At 48.9% G+C, this 22,074-nt stretch overlaps 1 protein-coding gene across 1 annotated transcript in view; it reads left to right on the plus strand.

Annotated features, from left to right (window-relative positions):
• LOC128343871 (uncharacterized) overlaps positions 1 to 22,074 on the plus strand; it is a 59,219-nt gene that overhangs the window by 18,108 nt on the left and 19,037 nt on the right. Inside the window, 3 exon segments of the mRNA XM_053293307.1 lie at positions 6,160 to 8,593; positions 18,913 to 19,043; positions 20,400 to 20,842. Of these exon segments, the coding sequence (XP_053149282.1) occupies positions 6,160 to 8,593; positions 18,913 to 19,043; positions 20,400 to 20,842 (3,008 nt within the window).

The following is a 22,074-nucleotide window of genomic DNA, read 5'->3' on the forward strand; positions in this document are numbered from 1 at the left end:
GACATCGCCTCCAGGTCATCCAAGAGGGTTCTATTGACCCCAGAGGTTCGCTCTTCGCTCCGGTGGTGGCTCTGCAAGAGGAACCTAGAGACCGGCAAACCCTTCCTGGACCCCCCTCTGATCCTCATCACCATGGACGCAAGCCTTCGGGGATGGGGAGCCCATTGCCTTACTCAGTCGGCTCAGAGCAAGTGGTCTCCCGAGGAGTCGGACCACAGCATGAGCTAGATGGAGCTTCGGGCAATTCATCTGGCTCTTCGAGCCTTCCTACCCATGTTGAGGGGCAAGGATGTTCTGGTCCAGACCGACAACGTGACGGCGAAAGCCCATGTCAATCGGCAGGGCGGCACCAGGTCTCGTTCCCTCCACCAGGAGGCGGTACTGCTTCTGCAGTGGGCCGCGTCCCATCTGTCCTCCCTGTCAGCAGTTCACCTGAAGGGCGAGCTGAATGTGCAGGCGGACTGGCTGAGCCGGCAAGACATTCACCCAGCCGAGTAGGCTCTGAGCCACGGAGTTTTTCAATTCCTGTCCAGAAAGCTGGGAGCCCCTCAATTGGACCTGTTTTTGCCATTCCCAGCAACACTCAGCTGCCATGGTTCTTCAGTTGGTTCCAGTGTCCACAGGCGGAACAGACAGATGCCATGACTTCTCCCTGGCCAAGGACTCTCCTTTACGCCTTTACGCCAGTGCCACTCATATGCAGACTCCTCAGGCACATCCAGCTCCTGAGGGCCAGAGTGATTCTAGTGGCCCCCCCATTGGCCCCGCAGGCCGTGGTTTCCAGAGATCCTGAAACTCGCAACCGGCCCTCCAGTGTTTCTTCCGGTCTCCACGGACCTTCTCTCGCAAGGCCCGGTACTTCATCCGGATCCCGCCTGGTTCCAGCTTGCCACCTGGCACTTGAACAGAAACTGCTAAAGGGCTTTGATTACTCCCAGAGCGTTCTGGACACCCTGATGGCCTCCAGGCGCTCTTCCGCTCACTGCATATACCAGTACACTTGGAGAGTTTTCCTCAAATGGTGCAGAAACAGGCAGCTGGCCCCGAGGGCATGTTCCCTACCGGAACTGCTGCAATTCCTGCAGGACGGCCTCAACAAGGGCCTTAAGGCCAATACCATCAAGCGACACGCTGCAGCATTGGCTCCTCTTCTGCTCCCATTCAAGGGCAAATCACTCTTGTCTCACGCCTACCTAAAGTGTTTCCTTCATGGAGCATCGCTGACATCTCCCCCTGTAGTGCACAGGTTCCCTACGTGGGATCTCCACAAGGTCTTGCGGGTCCTTCACAAGCCTCCATTCGAGCCCATCAAGTCCATTTCGTTACGCATCCTTTCCCTGAAGTTGGCCTTCCTGGTGGCTGTCACTTCGGCCAGGAGGGTCTCAGAATTAGCCTGTTTATCCTCCAGTCCCAACTTCTGTATATTTTCTGCAGATTCAGTGACCTTGATCCTGGACCCTTCAGTTTTGCCCAAAGTGGTGTCCATTTTTCACAGGTCTCAAAACTTGGTCCTGCCCTCCTTCTGTCCCAAGCCTGTTCACCCCAGGGAAAAGGAGTGGCATAAGCTGGATGTTCGCTGCTGCTTGAAGACCTACCTTAAAAGAACCGCCAACTTCAGGACGACAGACTCCTTATTCGTTTCCTTCCTACCAGCATCCATGGGCCAAAAGGTCTCCTCAGCAGTCATCGGTCGGTGGATCAGAGCCTGCATTTCTTTAGCGTATGAGACCCAGCACTTGCCTCTACCTACGCGAGTCACAGCGCATTCAACCAGAGCAGCCTCCACTTCGGCAGCATTTTCCACCAATGCCCTGTGGGAGGAGATCTGCAGAGCGGCCACGTGGGTGTCTCCGTCCATCTTCACCAGACACTACAAGATGGAAACTATACACTCTGCTCAGGCTGCCTTTGGCAGAAGGGTTCTGCAACACGTCCTTCCCCCTCAGTAGCCTGGGACCCCCACCCTGGGTCACCTGGCTTTGGTATGTCCCCAGGGAGTTGTCCTCACACAGCAGCCGAGAATGGAGCATTGGTACTCAACGTGAAGGCTTCTTCTGGCTGCTGTTGTAGAGGACAACTCAACCCTCCCTATACGATCCCAGATTCCTGGGGGTGGGGGTGGTTCTCTATCTTCCTGCTGTTTTTTTACCTGTTCTTTACCTGTTTCTTACCTGTTTACCATTTGCTTACCTTTTATACTCTTATATGTGTGTTGTTGAGTTTTCCTTCCGTTTCAGGCTTGGCTGACTACAAGAACTGGGTGGGGTTGCCATCCGGCTCCTTTTATGGGTTTCTAATTAGCATACATCCTGCCCTGGAGCGAGCATGGGATGATAACCCAGGGAGTTGTCCTCTACAACAGCAGCCAGAAGAAGCCTTCACAGTGAGTACCAATGCTCCATTCTGTTTTGTTACATAACAAGGAACATAGGAAGCTTCCATATACTGATTCAGCCCATAGGTCCCTCTAGTTCAGTATTGTCTACACAGACTAGCAGCAGCCTTTCCAAGGTTGCAGGCAGGAATCTCTTTCAGCCCTATCTTGGAGATGCCAGGGAAGGAACCTGGGACCTAGATGCTCTTCCCAGAGCAGCTCAATCCCCTAGGGGAAATATCTCACAGTGCTCACACTTCTAGTTTCCCTTTCATATGCAACCAGGGTGGACCCTGCTTAGCTAAGGGGACAAGTCATGCTCGCTACCACAAGACCAGCTCTCTTCCCTTAGACCAGCTCTCTTCCTTTTGGAAGAGAGGCATTATAAATACCGGGCATTACCGTCCGGTCTCTCTTTGGCTCCCTGTGTTTTTACAAAGGTGCGGAGTCCCCTAGTCACTATTCGTTGTACAGAATGAATTCACTTGTATTGCTACCTAGACGATCTGTTCATTCGAACGGGTTCGGCGGCAGCAATACGCTCGGCCCTGTCCAGGACAAAATCAGTTTTGAGCACTCACGGCTTCCTGATAAATGTAGGAAAGAGTCACTTGACACCTACATTCTGCCTTCGTCACCTGGGCGAACCTTGGTCTGCAAACCTTTCCAATCACAGGACAGGATGGAGGTCCTTTCAGCTCGGGCTCATGCGGTCACTGCGGGGTCGTCAGCCAGATTACACAGCCTTGCAAGACTTCTGAGGCTTATGGTGGCAGCCATGGATTTGGTCCCCTGGGCGAGACTTCATCTGCGCTAGTTGCGATGGGCCCTTCTGCCCTACCAACGCAGAATCGCTCTTCAGTCGTGACAAGAGTCTCCCAATTTTGAATCCTCTCTGCGAGTCAATTGCCTGGTGAACATATCAAGGGAACCTCAAAAAGGGGACGCTGTTTGTGGAGCCGGAGAGGGTCTTAGAGACACCGATGCCAGCCTCTGGGGCTGGGGGGCGCACTGCTTGAACAAATCTGCACAGGGTCAGTGGATGGAGGAGGAAGTTCCCCACAGTATCAATTGGTTGGAGCTGTGGGCTGTCTTCCTGGCTCTAATAGCGTTCCTCCCGCTAGTAAAAGAAAAAAAATGTGCAGGTACGCACAGACAACACATCTACAAAGGCGCACACAAACAGACAGCGAGGGACAAGGTCCAGGTCTCTTCACCTTCAAGCAATAGAGCTCCTGGAGTGGGATGAGAGGAACTTGCTCTCCATCCTGGCCCACCACGTGAGTGGGATTTCCAGCGTGCAAGCAGATTGGCTGAGCTGCCAGGAGATACAGCTGGCAGAATGGGGCCTACAACCTCAGGTGTTCCATTGGGTGACAGTGCGGCTGGAAAGACCTCTTCGCATTGTCAGAGAACACCAAGCTGCGCAGGTTTTATTCACGCTTCCTGACGCAGGGAGCAGAGGCGACAGATGCTCTGTCGGTATCATGGCCTCCATTTCTGCTCTACGCCTTTCCTCCAGTTTCGTTACTCTCACGCTGTCTTCAGAAGCTTTGGGGGTCTCGGGGGGTTCACTGATCCTGATTGCCCCCTATTGGACCAGAAGGCCTTGGTTCTCCGAGATCGTCGCCTTGGCTGTAGAAAGGCCACTCGGACTACCAAACCGGGCAGATCTTCTACATCAAGGGCAGAAGGGAAGGCTGTGGGAGGGAGTGTCTGATACTATTCTCGCGTCCAGGATGGCTCACACGAATCGCCTTTATCAATGGACTTGGTGCAGTTTTCTTCATTGGGCAGCCAGGCGCTCACTTCAGCCGGATAAGTGCAAGTTGTGAGAGCTTCTGGATTTTCTCCAGGATGGCCTTTCCCTGGGGTTGAAGCCCAACACCCTGAAGCACCAAGCAGCATGTCTGGTCCAGATGTTCCCACACCAGCGTTCCTTTCAGGTGAAGCACCCTCTTCTGCAGAAGTTCCTTAGAGGCACGGCCCAATTGTCAGCACTGGTTTGTCACTGTTTCTCATCTTGCGACCTGCATGTTGTCCTCAGAGGCTTGCTGTTTCCTCCATTTGAGCCTCTCCGTTCCATTCCGCTACAGACTTTATCTTGGAAGGTGGCTTTCCTCATGGCCATAACATCGGCTAGGAGGGTCTCTGAGTTACAGGCCTTATCTGTGAAGAGCAACCTATGCATTTTTTCTAAGGATTCAGTGAGGCTCATCCCGAACCTCTCCTTTGTGCCTAAGGTGAACTCTCAGTTCCATAGATCGGCAGACATCTACCTTCCTTCCTTTTGTCCTGATGCTTCCTTCCTTTTGTCCTGATGTCTGGTGGAGAAGGAGTGGCCCAGACTGGATGTGAAGCGGGTGCTGAAAATATATCTGGAAGGAACGGAGTGTTTCCGTAAGTCAAACGCCCTGTTTGTATCCTTTCGTCCATCCAAGATGGGGACCAAGGTGTTTGTAGCGATAATCTCTCGATGGGTTAGAGCAGGGACTCTCAATGTTGAGTCCCCTGATGTTATTTGACTTCAGCTCCCATAATCCTCAACCAAAGGCCACTGGGACTGGGGATTATGGGAGTTGAAGTCCAATAACATCTGGGGACCCAACGCTGAGAATCCCTGGGTTAGGGCATGCATCATGGCGCCTTATGGAGCTCAGAACCTTCCAGTACCTGGTCAAGCCACGGCTCACTCTACGAGGTCTGCAGCCACTTCAGCAGCCTTGTCATCACCGGCTTCACTCGAGGAGATCTGCAAAGCAGTGACCTTTTCGTCCCCGTTCGCCTTCTCCAGGCATGACAAGCTGGATGAACAAGCATCTTCCAGGGCAGCATTCGGTCACAGGGTCCTGCAATGGGTTCTTCTGGGTCAGTACATCCAGCCTCGGCTTCTTCCCTCCCGTAGGTGGTGCTGTGGTATCTCTCACGTTGGCTGACCTACTACACCAGCCAAGAAAGGTACATTGGTACTCACCATGAAGGCGTCTTCTGCCTGATGTAGAAGAGGTCACCCAAGGCCCACCCAGGCGGTTGGTATGCTGGATCTGCTCACTGAGGAGGGGGGCTTCTTTAGTCTCTCGCTCCTGTGTTGTTATTTCTCTCAATGTTCCGTTGGTTGCTACAGTTTTTCCCTCTTCTGAAGCTAGAGTTGTTTTAGGCACTGAGGAGACCAGCCCACATGCACTGGGTTAAGGATCTTCAAGTATTACGACTTCCTGCCTTCTGGAGCATGTGGGGGGATGTAATCCCACGTTGGGTGACGTCTTCTACACCAGCCAGGAGAAACCTCCACAGTGAGTACCAATGTACCTTTCTCCCCGGGAGACTTTTTCCTCCAGCTGAATGTCACCCACTTGAAAGATCTGACAGGGGAGATGGCCAGGGAATAACTGAAGTGATTCTATCCACGGGGTGAGAGAGAGGTTTCAACCATCCAAAGAAGGGTGTCCAAATGGTGGAAAATGCATCTCGTGGAGCAAGTGGCTACCAATTGATACCTCTCACTCGAAAGGGGTGGGCAAAGTGGGCCCTCCAGCTGCTCTGGAACTACAACTCCCATCTTCCCCAGACAGGATAAATGGTGGCTGTGGGTTATGGGAGTTGTAGTTCAGCAAGAGCTGGAGGGACGACATTGCCCACCCCTGTAATGGACACTGTTTTCTTCTAGCAGGAGCTGCCTTTCCACTGCCTCTTTGGCACGCTTGTCTCACAGCAGTCAGCTGGGCTTGCTCCTTGATGTGAGACTCTGTTGCTCCTTCACCACGTTCCTCTCTTTATTGCTGCAGGTGATTGGAGGAAGGGAGAGAAACAGGCCGATGGAGCGAGAAGGAGAACCAAAGGAAGCCAGAAGTGGAGGCAGACTAGTCCTTCCGAAGGGCCAGACTTTCATTTCATCCCAATCCAAGGAGAATGCCACAAGGGAAGCAGCAGGAATGAGATTCTTCAGGATGTAGAAACCTTGACTAGCCAGCCGCATCTGAGTAGACGTTCCAGAATCCACACAGGAGAGAAACCACATACCTCCTCAGAGTGTGGAATAAGCTTCAGTCAGAAGGAAGGACTTGGCCTCCATCAAAGAATCCACACAGGTAAGAAGCTGTTTAAATGCTCAGAATGTGGAAAGAGCTTCAATCGGCCTGTCAAGCTTACTGTCCATCAGCGAGTCCACACAGGAGAGAAACCTCATACCTGCTCAGAATGTGGAAAGAACTTCAGTCGTAAGGATATACTAACTTCCCATCAAAGTGTCCATACAGGAGAGAAACCATATTCCTGCTCAGAGTGTGGAAAGAACTTCAGTCGTAAGGATATACTAACTTCCCATCAAGGTGTCCATACAGGAGAGAAACCATATTCCTGCTCAGAGTGTGGAAAGCGGTTTGGTAAGAAGTCATATCTTACTGGCCATCAAAGAATCCACACAGGAGAGAAGCCATTTAAATGCTCAGAATGTGGAAAGAGCTTCAGTGAGAAGGGAACACTTATTTACCATCAAAGAGTCCACACAGGAGAGAAACCCTATACCTGCTCAGAGTGTGGAAAGAGCTTCAGGAATAAGGGAGTGCTTAATTTGCATCAAAGAGTCCACACAGGGGAGAAACTACATACCTGCTCAGAGTGTGGAAAGCGGTTCAGTCGGAAGGCAAGTTTTACAATCCATCGAAGAATCCACACAGGAGAGAAACCACATACCTGTTCAGAGTGTGGGAAGAGCTTCATTTGCAAGGAAGCACTTACTTCCCATCAAAGAGTCCACACAGGAGAGAAGCCGTTTAAATGCTCAGTATGTAGAAAGAGCTTCAGTCTGAAGGGAACACTTATTTACCATCAAAGAGTCCACACAGGAGAAAAACCCTATACCTGCTCAGAGTGTGGAAAGAGCTTCAGGAAGAAGGGAAAGCTTAATTTGCATCAAAGAGTCCACACAGGAGAGAAGCCATATTCCTGCTCAGAGTGTGGAAAGAGCTTCAGCCATAAGGCAACACTTACTTACCACCAGAGAGTCCACACAGGAGAGAAACCATATTCCTGCTCAGAGTGTGGAAAGCTGTTCAGTCAGAAGGCAAAGCTTACTACCCATCGAAGAATCCACACAGGAGAGAAACCACATACCTGTTCAGAGTGTGGGAAGAGCTTCATTTGGAAGGAATCGCTTACTTCCCATCAAAGAGTCCACACAGGAGAGAAACCATATTCCTGCTCAGAGTGTGGAAAGCGGTTCAGTAAGAAGTCATATCTTACTGGCCATCAAAGAATCCACACAGGGGAGAAACCATATACCTGCTCAGAGTGTGGAAAGCAGTTCATTCGGAAGTCACAGCTTACTGAGCATCAAAGAATCCACACAGGGGAGAAACCATATACCTGCTCAGAGTGTGGAAAGCGGTTCATTCGGAATTCGCAGCTTACTGACCATCAAAGAGTCCACACAGGAGAGAAACCATATACCTGCTCAGAGTGTGGAAAGCGGTTCAGACAGAAGTCACAGTTTACTAACCATCAAAGAGTACACACAGGAGAGAAACCCTATACCTGCTCAGACTGTGGAAAGAGCTTCAGCTATAAGTCAAGACTTACTTCCCATCAAAGAGTCCACACAGGAGAGAAACCATATTCCTGCTCAGAGTGTGGAAAGAGCTTCAGCCATAAAGCAACACTTACTTACCACCACCAGACAGTCCACACAGGAGAAAAGCCATATACCTGTTCAGAGTGTGGAAAGAGCTTCAGCCAAAAGGCAACACTTACTTACCACCAGACAGTCCACACAGGAGACAAGCCATATACCTGCTCAGAGTGTGGAAAGAGCTTTAGTCAAAACCTACAACTTACATTGCATCAAAGAAATCACACAACAAGGAAACCATATGCCTGCTCAGAGTGTGGAAAGAGCTTTAATCAGAAGTCAGGACTTACTGTCCATCAAAGAGTCCACACAGGAGAGAAACCATATACTTGCTCAGAGTGTGGAAAGAGTTTCAGTCGTAAGTCAGGACTTACTGTCCATCAAAGAGTCCACACAGGAGAGAAACCATATACCTGCTCAGAGTGTGGAAAGAGCTTTAGTCAAAACATAAGTCTTATATTGCATCAAAGAATCCACACAGTTTAGAGGCCTTTTAAATGTACAAAATGTGGGAAATGGTTTACTCAGGTTGTCAGGACTACAGTCCATCACAGAATCTTCACAGGAGAGAAACCATATACGTGGTTAAGAATGTGAAAAGAGCTTAAGTTGGAGCAAAAATCTCAAATTGCCTCCAAAATTCCATAGAGGGGAACAGTGGAACAGCTGTTGGACTAGTTCCCAGACATTCAAGGTCTCAACAAAATGTGGTGATCAACACTGAAGACCCCTTTTCAGCAAAGGAATGTTACTGCCCTTTTGGACACACTGAGATGGAGGGGGGGAAGTATGAGGGTTTCTCTGGACAGATTTGTATGATGAAGGCCAGAGGCATGAGATGTTCCATTCTATCTACCTTTGGTATGTAAGTTTTGATTGGGCTAATGAGGCTGTGCTTGCTAGCTTGGAAACCAACTAGAGAGCTGGATTCTTTTTTCTTGAATTGGGCTTGTATACCTAGGCAAATACAGGCACCATGTTAATTTTCACTCCATTTGACAGTCCCACTTTTTGTGGACTTTTAATGCTTTGATTTTGAACCTTTTGCAATTATTATTCTATTGCTTTGTAGAATCCTTGTTGTATATAATAAAGACTTTGTTAGAAGCCCTATGGAAAGGAGCCTGTGAGCTTATTTCTATTCAAACAATATCCGTGTATTAATGGTGGGTGTTTGTTTCATGCTTGAAGAGATGTTGACCAGGAGAACTCAAACGTTCCTGGCAGTTGCACCTTTTACATGGAAGAGGCTCATCTTGATGCTGTAAAGCCAGTGAGTCAGGACTGTGAGTAAGAGTGTGAGTGTTTTCCAGCCACAGGTTGTCCCATTGAAGAATCGACTAGGGCAATGAAAGGACCTGCCTTTTACCCTCCTCGCAACAACCCTCAGAGGGCGTTGTGGCTGAGGGAGATTATAGGAGCCCAGTGAGTTTTGTGGCAGAATGGGAATTTGAACTTGGGTCTTCCTGGTCATAGTCCAACACTCTCCAATATACTCCAAGGTATTATATGTCTTCTAGAGGATATTACCTATTGGTCACAGAGGAGTTTTTGTATTCTTCGGGAGCTCAAGCCTTTCCATTATAGCTCGATTCCATTATCATCTGTTTGCCGTACAAGTAATATATTGTTCTCCTTTAGTGTATGTATAAAATGTACACAGTTTCTCCTCCTCCTCCTCTTCCTGTGTTCTGTTATTGATGGGTGACCCTTTTTTCTAAGGCTGCTTTATTTTGGGAGGGGGCCTTTCCCCTTCCTATTGGTCTCCCATCCAAGGGATTGATTGAGTGCACCCCTGCCCAACTTTAGGAAACATTCTGATATCCTTCTTCCTGCCCCTTGACCTATTCCTTCCTGCCCAATTATAATGTGTTATAATTTGTTGCTTCAAATTCCATGGCTTCCCTAGTATTGTATCAGCTTGAACAGTCTGCAAATTGTGCTTCCCTGCATGCTGTCTGGCACTTGGGGGTTACATCCAATCCATCTACTGTGCAACACTGGTGGTGACCAAGGATCACCAGTTGGGGCAGCAGAAATGGTTCCGCCATGGGATCCATGAAGTGTCCCTGAGCATGTGGTTTCAGCACCAGCACCCAGCCTTGGAATTTATGAAGCAAGAATCCATGAGGTTGCTCTTGAGCATGTGCAGAGAGCAATTGCAGACAATACTTTCTGCACATCAGAGTGGGGAGAGGGGAAATATATAAATAGGATGGGATTGTGTCAAGTTACTGGTTGGAATGTTTCTGCTAGTGTGTATCTGCTTAAGGAGATTTGTTTGTGCTGTTTGTGCCCTCAAGAATCCACATGTTTAAGTTGTAGCAGGAGGCAGGGGGCTCCAAAGGCCTTTATGTGAGGTTGCTTAACTTGCGAGTGGAGGAGCCTCCAGTTGTAGTGGGGTGGGGCGGCCTCCAAAGGCCTTTAGGTTCAGGTTCCAAAATCACCTGGGTGCTCCCTTGTTCCTATGCTCCCATAGGGCCTTCTCTTCCCTTCCAATTGTATGTTCCTTCTCTCTTTCTCTTCCCCCCATCTCCTTTTTGCCTCCAATGCTGTCCGACAATGTGTTTTCTCTGTCTCTCTCGCTCTCCCTCCCCCCTCCCTTCCCCATCTCCTTTTTGCCTACTCTGGAAAGAGCAAAAGTAGCTACAGGGGGTGAGCAAGCTTTTCTAAACAGAACAACATCTAGCCTTTCCCCCCTTTTAAATTAACTAACTGGAGGAGGGGAGATTTTGAAGGGCTGGTTTCTCTTTAAGGGATAAGTCCTAGTCTCTGTGTGTGTGATTTGCCAGGGCTAGCAAATTCCTGTGTTTTAGTTTGTCTCTGCCTGGAGGGGATGAACATAAGAATAGCCCTGCTGAATCAGGTGCAAGGCCCATCTAGTCCAACATCCTGTTTCGCACAGTGGCCCACCATATGTCTCTGGAAATCACAGGATGGAGGTGAGGGCATGCCCTCTCTCCTGCTGTGACTACCCTGCAACTGGTACTCAGAGGCATCCTGCCTTTGAGGCTGGAGGTGGTCCACAGTCCTCTGACTAGTAGCCACTTCTCCTCCATGAAGTTATCCAAACCCTTCTTAAAGCCATCCAGGTTGTTAGCTGTCACCACATCTTGTGGCAGAGAATTCCACAAGCCGATTATGCATTGTGTGAAAAAGTATTTCCGTTTGTTGGTGCTAAATTTCGTGGCAATCAATTTCATGGGATGACCCCTAGTTCTAGTCAGAGGCGTAACTAGGGAAAACGGCGCCCGGGGCAAGCACTGAAATTGCGCCCCCTGCCGCCGCCCCCCCCCGCCCCCCCCAACATACATCTGACTGACACACGTTTCAGAAAATACACCACCAGTTACAAATAACTTCTTTGGACTACTGGAGAACAAAACCACAGGGATAGAAATCAACTCTGAACCCTGGTCAAAAGATATTTGGCAGACTCAATGAATATTAAAGTAAAGCTGCACAAGAGGCAACAGACATTTGCCACTCTACTGCAGACTTCCCCTGTCATACATGCACACTGCTGTGTGTGGCTAACAATCTGCAACACCTCTCTCTGACAGGAAGGGTGGGTGCATGATTGCCAAACCCATTCTACCACTGCCTGTCCTTGTCCTCCCCTTGGTTCTCAAAACAAGATCCTGCAGTTTATTGCAGAACTTGAGATCTGCTGCTAACAGACAAAAATTCATTCTAGAAACATTTAGTTCATGAGAAGTACAGTAACTGAAAATACCCCTCTCATCTTAACAGAGAAATAAAATTAGCTACAGAAATGCTGTATCTATATCTGTACATACTATTTTAAATATAAAACAGTGAAACTAATTTCTGCTTAAAATTGCCTGTGGGTGAACATGAAATTGAGCTGTGGGTGCTATGCAATTCAGCTATTAATGAATCCCACGCCTTTCAGCTATGAAAAGTAATTATTACTTTAAAAAAAAACACTTTTACTAGAGTGGCAATACCTACGAAAGCAATACTCTTTTGTCATTTCAGGAGCACATCCACATACAACCAACCTGCCAGACAGCAACTCTTTTTGAACGAACACACACTCCCCTCACTGCTGATATGACTGAAACACATGGGTTATGTTCCTCTGTCCCTTTAAGAGTTGCACAGAAAATTTTTAAATATTCCTGCAGCATTGTGAAAGGGAAGTCTAGAGCTAATCCTCCAGTGCCCCCCTTCCCTCCCCCTGATCCCGCACTGACTCGGCTCGGCTGCTTGGGAAAGGTCCCTCTCCACTCACAACAACTCCGCCTCCTTCAGAAGGGAGGAAACCGGCTTAGACCGAAACCGAAGCTGCTGCCAGCCGGCGGCAAATGCACACAGACAGCACAACCACCCGTGAGGTTCTGGAGGGGCAGGAGGGGGCTGGTTAAAGGCAGACAGACTTCCAACACTGGGTGGGGCGGATATTCAGGCCATTATGCTTGCGCTGGCAGGCGAGACGACCCCAGCGCCGGCCACCGCTTGCAAAGCAGAGGGATTTGGAGAGCAAAGCAAACGACTTTGTTTTTCGGGGGGGGAAGGAGGAGGAAGAACCCCCAATACCTCTCTCCTGAGGGCCACATGACATCACACACACCTTGTCCTTGTCCACTAACTGCTTTATGTTGCAGTTGCTTTAATATATTGCAACCAATGCCAATGCGTTAAGTTAACTTTCCTGCTTCCTCCGCTCCTTGTCCTCCTTGTTGTGCTCAGCCTCACAGCCCCAGGCAGCAGCAACAAAAATGCTCCGAGTCATTTAGAGAACAAATTAATATGAGTTAAAGACAAACATGAGGAGCCTGTTTCAAAGAGAATTAAGCAAGAATGAAGCAGGAACAAGATTAATAATCAATTCTAATTTTTTGCGAGGAAAGGGAAAGAGAGTTCCAGAGGCAAAAAAGGGTGGTGCACCCCTTAATATCAGTTTTGCACACACTCCCTTCCTTCCTCCACGATGCAGCCCACAATTCCCCCTCTCAATTCCCAAGAATAAACACCTCAATCCCAAACCTGACTCTAATGGAGCTTACTTACTCTCAAGGAAAGCGCGCGTGCTTCAGATTGCAGCCCTACATATTTTGAGGAGGAACTAGACGGGGATATGACGGAGGGAACAGAAAAGCTCCGTGCTGAGTATACATTGAACAGCATCCCCCAAACAAAGCAGTTCTCTCTAACCTCACCTTTCCCCAAGCAGCATGTCATCACGGGCGCTGCCATTTTACCAGCGAGGAAAGCCCAGCACTGCAGTACGCTCGCAAATGGTCCCCGGCTGTTGCGCGGAGCCAAAGAAGAAAGGTTCCGCCCGCCACGCAGCAGAAGCGACCACCCGCATCCCTCTGCCCTGTTTTGCCAAGCCAGCTGGCCTCGCGCCCTGCCCCTCCACTTACCTTCGGGGGACTCGCCCTGCTCGGCTCCTCAAGGCACTCCCGGCCCGGCTCCTCATGCCCTCACGCCGCCGCCGCTCGCAGACTGAGGAGGCGGCGGCAGGCCGAAGGGGCAGCAGCAAGCAGGCAGGCACTTTTAGGCGCCCGCGCGGCGGTGCCGCGGCGGCGCCCAGAGCAATGGGGGGGGGGGGCGCCGGGACCCGGGGAGGAGGACTGCTGCTGCCTGCTGCGCAAAAAAAAATAAAAAAAAATAAAAATTGAACAAAAAAAATTTTTTTTAAGGGGGCACTTTTTGGCGCCCCCCACGTGGTCACACAGAGTGGCGCCAGGGGCACGTGCCCCCCCTGCCCCCCCTATCGTTACGCCTCTGGTTCTAGTGTTATGTGAGAGAGAAAAGAATAGAGTCCGCTAGGACTGGGGGAGGCCCCACATTCCTTTAACCCACATCCTGTGTCTCGGTTGGAAGCCTACTCTCTACATAAGAGGTGAAGGTCCGAGTGCATAGCCAACAGAGCATAGTCGACAGAACATAGCCAACCGGGATAGCAAACAGGATGTTGGAGTTTTGCAGGAGTTTAGTGAGAAGTGTGTGGGGGAGCCTGGAACAAGCCCCTATGATCACAAGGAGCCAGGTAGAGAAAAGAACGTAAGTACCAATCCCTCCCTCATATTCCTGAGAAAGGCTGTTTGGACAGTTAAATAGCTGACCATTACAGCTGAGGCCTGTCCTTCAAATAAACTATCTCCAAATCCTGTAAACAGTCAACAAAAGCACTATGTAGCTAGAAAGCCAGCAGGGGAGGGGGCACTTCCCAGTGTATTGCACAGAGTGCCACAAGTATGACTATTTGTTCCATGGGCAGAAATCATGGGTGTGTGCTCAGTGCAAGCAGCTCCTGGCTTGCAGAGAAGAAGTTTGTTCCCTCAAGACCAAGCTGGCGGATCTGGAGAAGCTCAGAGAAACACAGAGGCATGCGGACGAGACTTTCAAGTATGTGGTAGTGGCATCCCACTCCAGGGCTGAAAGCTCCGCTGCTGTCAGGGAGAATGAAGGTCTTGGGCAAGGAGAACATCAGACTGAGGAAGGGAGAACTCCTTTGGAAGGGAACCCTTCTGTGGATGAAGAGCCCATATCCTCTCGCACAAGGGATATTCCTCTGGGGGGTGGGGGCCTCCTTGTAGTGGGTGATTCAATCATTAGAGGTATAGAGAGATGGGAACAGTGATCATAGTGCAATCAAGTTCAGCATACATGTGGTGAGAGAATCACCAAAGAAGTCTAACAAAGGCACTTTGAATTTCAGAAGAGGAAACTTCTCCAGAATGAGGAGCATGGTGAAAACTGAAAGGGAAAATTAAAATGCAAGCCCAGTTAGATCGTATACCCAAAAGGAAGAAAAGTACCACTAAGTCCAGAAGGATGCCAGCATGGCTAACAGGTACCGTCAAGGAAGCCATAAAAGGGAAGACTTCCTTCTGAAATTGAAAGGCTGGCCCAAATGAGGAAAACAGAAAGGAACACAAAACTCTGGCAAAAGAAATGCCAGGTGACAATAAGGGAGGCAAAAAGAGAGTTTGAGGAACATTTAGCTCAAAGCAACAAGGGGAATAAGAAAAACTTCTTTAAATACATAAGATGCAAGAAAACTGCCAGGGAGGCAGTTGGACCCTTGGGTAATGAAGGAGTGAAAGAGAAATTTATTAAGGAAATTGGCTCAGTCATTGCAGCCCACATACACTTATTTGGCTTTTCATTTTATGATGTTTGGACTGATTGCTGAATGTACATTTCTGACTTTTTATAGGGGTTATTAGAGGCACATTTTTATTGAGACAAATAGGCCAAGTGTGTGTGTTTCATCTGTAGTGGCATATAATAATGCACATGTGTGCACACTGCTTTGATATTGCCTCCCAGAACAAAACCCATTCCATTCATGGCTGAAAAAAATTAAGAGGGCACACTGGATGGGGATGAACGTGTTGGCTGTGGCTCAGGGGCGTAACAAGGCTGGGTTAGTGGGCCCAGAGACGAAATTTTGAAATGGGCCCCTCGCTGATACACACAGCTTCTCTCCCCTGCCTGAGTGAGCGAGATTCCTCTTCAGTGGCCCCTCCCCTCTGCCTGGAGGACCGCCGAACCACGGAAGAGAGTTGCGTGTCCTAGAGAGCCCGCTGAGAAGGAAGGCTGGCCATGCAAGAAGGAACTTCCCGTCCCGTCTGGCTTTTCTCACCAGCAGCACCAGCAGCAGCTTCTGGGGAGAAGAATCCGGTGAGTGCCAAGAAGGGAAGGGAGGACCCGGGGTGCAAGGGAGCCCCCCCTCCTTCTCAGGGGACCCGACAGGCAAGGCAGTGACAGGCAGGCAGAGGAGGAGGAGAGAGAGCCCTCAGTGGGAGGGGCTGCCGCTCAGAGACAGCAGTCTGGCAGGACTCCCTCCTGCATCAGTCCCTGGTTGGCAGCTTCTCCATGTCGCAGCCGGCCTGGCGAAGACGACTCATTGACAGCTGGACCGAGAGAGAGGGTAGCTCCGTAGAAGGAGCTCTCTAGCCCGGCTTTCCTCCAGGCTCCCCATTGATCTCGGGGCCCCACTGCGAACGGGCTTCTTCCTCCTGCAGTTTGGCCAGGCGTGGCGGCCGGAAGGTCCGAAAGCAACCAGGGCTGGTCCTGGCTGGGGCGCCTCCTCTTCCCTTCCTCCCAGCAGGAAAGGCTTCCCTGCATCCTCCAGCTCGCTTGGCTGATGTAGCGACGGTTTCTCCTGCCTTTCAACGAACCCTTCCCTGTAGGGTTTGCTGACATCTTCGATATTTTTTTAAGCAGAAATGAAAACGTGAGATGAGTTTGGGGCAGAAAACCAAAAGGAGCTTCATTGGACCATACTGAGCATGCGCCAATGCTTTGAGAGCAGTAGGAAAGGCTCCGTCGCACTGGCGAGAGAGTGGCTTGAGAATTCCCAGGCTCTGCCTCTGAGATGCCTCTCTAGGACGTGAGACGCCCCTGACTTTAACCCTGAGATTACATCTTTCTAGGAAACACAGAGAGGGCATGTGTTTTGTCAACAGCAACCAAGCTTCTTGTGCTCCGTCAAAGACGAAGAAACGTGGTCTTCGGCCCGCCCTTGCATCAGATGCTGAGCCCGGAGGCTGCCAGCCCATCAAAAGCTGGCCTAAAACGTATTGCTGATTCCTCAAAGTGCCACAAGGCTCTTAGTTATCGTCTTCAAGGTGCCACAAGGTTCTTGGTTATGCGCTTACTCCTTCTGCCCCCTGGGAGGTATTTTGCCCGAACTATTTTTCTTTGGATGTGGATCCACTGTATCCTGGGCAGAGAGGCTGCAGTAAAGCTCTGTGCCCAGAATACCCTTTCCGGGGCTGCCTAATCACGCCCTCCCTGCAGTGACTTCCTCCCATGCATCTTTGCAGGTTTTTTGTTTTGTTTTGTTTTTTAGAGAGAAACTCGAAGGGTTAAAGCAGCAGTCTGCATTCCTAGAGAGGGCAAAGGAGATAGATCTCTGACCTGGAAGATCCACTTCCTTCCGTCTGCTGGAGGGATTTGGTGAGTTGGATGTGGGTCTGGGGAACAGAGGCTTATCTAGGGAAAATAGCGCCTAGGGCAAGCACTGAAATTGCACCCCCTCCCCAAACATCTGGCATCCATCTTTCAGATAACTTTACCATAATATCTGCTCAAAAATACAAGTTAAGCTCGTTAATGGACAAATCTTTTAAACTACAAATTATGGCACTGCCTACCTTTGTAGCATTTAAAGTGTAGGTACAAAGATGCAACACAATATTACACTAGTTACTGAAGTGATCTGTCTTGACCATTCTTCAAGCAATAACCATTAAAGAATTGAGTATTTCCTGACGATTCATTACCAGGTGGGAGGAGCTGGTGACCTCAGACTATTGAACCTAGAAATATTCATCCTTAGGAACTACCTTGTTCTGATATAATTACTCTTAATACAAATAGCACAGAGAAATATGGATTTGTTTGAATGATTATTAGAGAATGAGAAGTGAATTGATGCCAGTATTTTAGTACATCTGATTGCTACAATTATTACTTAAATTCCATTCTTGCTATATTTATATGTTATATATTGACTTTATGTAGCATTTTACATTACAGCTGCTATGAATCCCCCCCCCCCCCGTCATAGTGGCATGTACTTTAGTGGTTCTATTGGCTTTAGCATTAAATGGGCTTCATATATCATTACAAATACTATATAAAGATAGTGGACACCCTCCACAGCAATGGACATTGTCTGCACTAAAAGAATGCTAAGTGTATTGCAGTACATGTGTTGAAGGTATCTCAAAATTAAACAATGCAGTGTACCTTACATAAGTTTCATGACTGCTTACCTAATTGGGTTTTAGAGGAATACTGGATAATTGCAATCAAACCAATTATGTTATGGTATCAGCACTTCTATATTTAAGCTGAGTAACTATTAAGGAAGGCAATGTGTTACATGGAAGTCCTTGAGATATTCAATATGTGTTGCTCTTGAATGATTCCCCCCACCCTGCAAGTCATATACAGTGCATTTCCAGCACAATTATGTTTTTCTGCATTGCAGTACTGAATCCATATTGTAATTGTCATTTATTACAGACCAAGACCAGAAAGACTAAATCTATATAATGCCATGCTCTCTTAAAATGTACTGCCCCCGGCCCTTTTGAATAGAGAACTTATCCCCACATTCATTAGCTCTCAACCTTCTAAGATCAAATCACAGTCCAAAACAGCAATGCATTAAAGCTGCTTAGAATTCTTTTTTTTTTAAATCGGTTTCAGAATTTCTTATCACTGCATAAATATAAACTGAGTTCATTACTTCATGATCAATATTTGCCTGTTCTGTCAGAATAGAGCACACTGCACTCCCTGTACTATTCAACATCATAGTATAAATTCATAAATAAAAAACAATGATTAAAGGTGGACCACTAATATTCTGGGGAGCTCTAAAAACATGAAAGCAGTCACCACTCATGAGCAAGTCCCCTGGGAAGAAGTCCCCTGGGAGTGTCCCTAGAAACTCTTGGTCAAGCTTGGCGGCGGGAAAGGGGGCGTTTTCCCTGTGGGGAGGGGGAGTCACAGGTGCCAGTGTGTTGGGGTGTGTGGGGGAGGAGATGGGATTCCTTTGCCTGCCTTAGGCTGGTGCGGGGAGGGCTTGCCTTGGGCTCGAGAAGAGCCGAAGAAGAGAAGGCTGCTGCTGGGGAGGAAGCGCGTCTTTGAGGAAGGGAGACCAGGCATATTCCGGGCTGCTCAACAAGAATAGTGTGCCCGAGAGTGAGGGGGAGCCAGCGGCTGCCGTCGTCCCTGCGTCTCCTCCTCCTCCACCCCGCCCATTGGAGTTAAGCCCTGGAGAGGGGGCGCAATGCAAGCCGCGGTGCCTCCGGCTCCCTCGCTCTCGGGCACACATGACCCGAGGCGAGGGAAGCTTCTCGCTGGCTGCTGCACTGGCCTGCCCGGAATCAGCCAGGCTCCCCCCCGCCCTCAGAGAGGTCCCGCGCAGCGTTCACTCGCCCCCAGCAGCAGGCAGCCTTAGTCGGGCTTCGGCTTGTGCTCGAGGCCAGCCCCCGCCCCCAGACCAGCCTTCGCAGCCAAGCACCAGGCTGCAGCAGGGAGCAAGTGTGGCGGGCAGAGAGGAATCCCTTCTCCTCCAGCACACACACCACACTGCACACACGGGCGCCCTTGACTCGTACCCTCCTGCGCAGGAAAACCCCCCACCACGTTTCCCGCCGCCGCTGCCGAACGTTACCAAGAACTTCTAGGGACATCCCCCGCAAGGAGGGCAGCCCGGCCAGAGGCACCGAGAGTGTGACACCCCCGCAACCATTTTCCTCATCCCCCCTCCTCCCCCCACTTAATTAAAATAAAACATTTTTTTTAAAAACAACCAACAACGAACGAACTACAACATGTCACACCCCATGACCAGCTCAGTCTAGGGGGAAAGAGAAGCAGGACAGGCTCTCTGCCACCGCCACAGCTTCAACTCGGGTTGAGGGAGGTGGTGTCTGCCGCCAGCCGCTGCCCCGCCACCCCTGAGACACCCCCCTGAGAGCCCCAAGAAGAAGAAGTTAAGCAGCTCAACTCAAGCAGCCACCCAAACGTTTTCCTACCTCAATCCTCCAGCGACGATCTTGGCCAGCAGCAGGCTAGGCAGCGGGGCGCGATGATCTTCCATGCTGCATGCATGCAGATCTGATTGGCGGGTACTAGAGATGGGGCCTTTTCAGTTGTGGCCCCTTGGCCTTGGAACACCCTCCCTGAAGAACTTCGCCATGCTCCCTCTCTCAGTGTTTTTTTAAAAACAACTAAAGACACACATTTTAAGGAGGCTTTTTAATGCTCCATCTTTGGTTCTATCTGGTATGCTCATTAGTACTTATACTTTTCAGTTTTTAGCTTTTAAAATAGCTTCTAATTTGAATAGGAATACTGCTTGTGGTTTTTAACCTGACCTTTAATTTCTTTACTCAGTTTGGTTAGTTTTATTACTTTGATTCTATAGTCTATCTATTATTCTTATGAGCTGCCCCGAGCAGTAGTGTACTGGAGGGTATAGATCTCTTAAATAAATAAATAATATCTCCATGTGTGATTCAGTTCTATGAATCAAACCCTAAACTGTGGAAGATTTTGAATGATACAGAACCCTTCCTCCAGCTTAACTAAAGGGGTGGGGGGACTTAGAAATTAGTAGGGACTGTTCCTGAATATGAGTTAGATGAAACGGTGTTGGTCTTTGATGCTGTCTGATTCTTCATGTTTTTTTCTTCTTCCCCACTTTCTCAGGGAAAAGCTGGGGTATGAATGTGAACTATATGCTTGTCTGGGAATGACAATTACTTTCAGAAGCACCAGCAAACTTGCCTTGGCCTTGTGTGGCTAAGAGGTAGATTCATCACATTCTTCTAGCCGTGGGAGGCAAAGTAGCGTTAGAGGAAGAAGAGCTTTTGGATGTTTTGGGAGCTTAAGCTGAGCTTAGAGAGACCATGGATGTGCCAAGCCCAACAAAGAGTGGATCTGGGAAGGGAACAGAAAAAGGCCCTCCAGCCACCCAGTCTGGCAATGATAAGGGATTCTGGGGAAAAACTGTGCAGAAGATCCTGGGAGGAGACAGCAGCAGCTCAGATGTCCAGGTCAGGAGATTCAGACAGTTGGTCTACCAGGAAGTTGAAGGTCCCCGAGAGGTTTGCAGCCGACTCCACCACCTTTGCCAGCAGTGGCTGCAGCCAGAGAGACACACAAAAGCTCAGATGCTGGACCTGGTGATCCTGGAGCAGTTCCTGACTGTCCTGCCCCCGGAGATGGAGAGCTGGGTGAGAGAATGTGGAGCGGAGACCAGTTCCCAGGCGGTGGCCCTGGCAGAAGGTTTTCTCCTGAGCCAGGCAGGGGAGAAGAAGCAGGAAGAGCAGCAGGTGAGAGAGCATTTCATCCTGTTAGTTTCAAGGGGCTGGAAGTGTGTGGGACACTGTCCTCATGAGTTCTATCACTTGCTGAGTTTTATGCAGAAATGATCTGAACACTGATCTCCCTAGGCTTATGGTTCAGTTATATGTTGTGTGATCACCAGATGCTTGACAATCCAGAGAGTGAGTTGATGACCTGGGAGTAGAGCCAAAGACATTTTTTTCAGTGCATGCAGAAGTTCACTTTGTTAATAATCGAAGCTGGAGAGAAAGAAGCCATCCTCTTCCGTAATTCCTTACTTGGCAGGTTTCAGGAAAGAGCCTGAGATGGAACATAGGAAGCTGCCCCATACCGAGTCAGACCATTGGTCCATCTAGCTTAATATTGTCTACACAGACTGGCAGCAGATTCCCCAAGGTTATGCACGGGAGTCTCTCTCAGCTCTATCTGGAGGTTCCGGGGTGGGGTGAGTGGGAGATGGAACCCTCTGCATGCAAGCAGAAGATGCAGATGCTCTTCCCACAGCAGCCCCCTCCCTCAGGGGAATATCTGACAGTGCTCACATGCAGACTCCCATTCAAATGCAAACGAGGATGGACCCTGCTTAGCCAAGGGGACAAGCTATCTACCAAGTCAGACCATTGGTCTATCTTGCGCAGTATTTTTTTCTCTTTTTTAAAAAAATTGCTTTTATGAGTATTACAAGTGGAAACAGAAAGGTTACATCTCTGAGACTCCAACAAGACCAAACAAGTTTACATACAAGGTCTTATCCTTCAAAACCAAAACGAAGGAAAAATACAATAGTGTTAGTTGAATCTAAAGGGTCCTAAACTAGGCATCAGACATCAGTAGCAATCAGTAAAGAATCTTGAACCCCACAAGGGGAAATTAGAAAAGAAAAGGTCTGTCCTAGTGTGATTGATCATCCCACTATCAAATGGTCTGAAGAGCAGAGAGCCAACCCAATTTTGTCCTACTTCTGAATTAAGATCTGTATAAGCAATAATAAGAAACAAAATTTATTGAAACTTTCAATAAGTGGGATAACTGAGTCTTGTAACGTATATGTTTAATAAAGTATGTTTTGTAATGTGTTATTCTCCCATACTCAACAAAAGGAAATTTCCTAAACAAATCATGGATCTCCTAGCCTTTTCCGTCCCATCAACATTAAATGAGAGATATAATGTATTAACTTATATGTTAAGCTGGTGGGAAGAGACAATCTAAAATGATC

Source organism: Hemicordylus capensis, chromosome 2 (assembly GCF_027244095.1).
Source record: "Hemicordylus capensis ecotype Gifberg chromosome 2, rHemCap1.1.pri, whole genome shotgun sequence".
NCBI lineage: Eukaryota > Metazoa > Chordata > Lepidosauria > Squamata > Cordylidae > Hemicordylus > Hemicordylus capensis.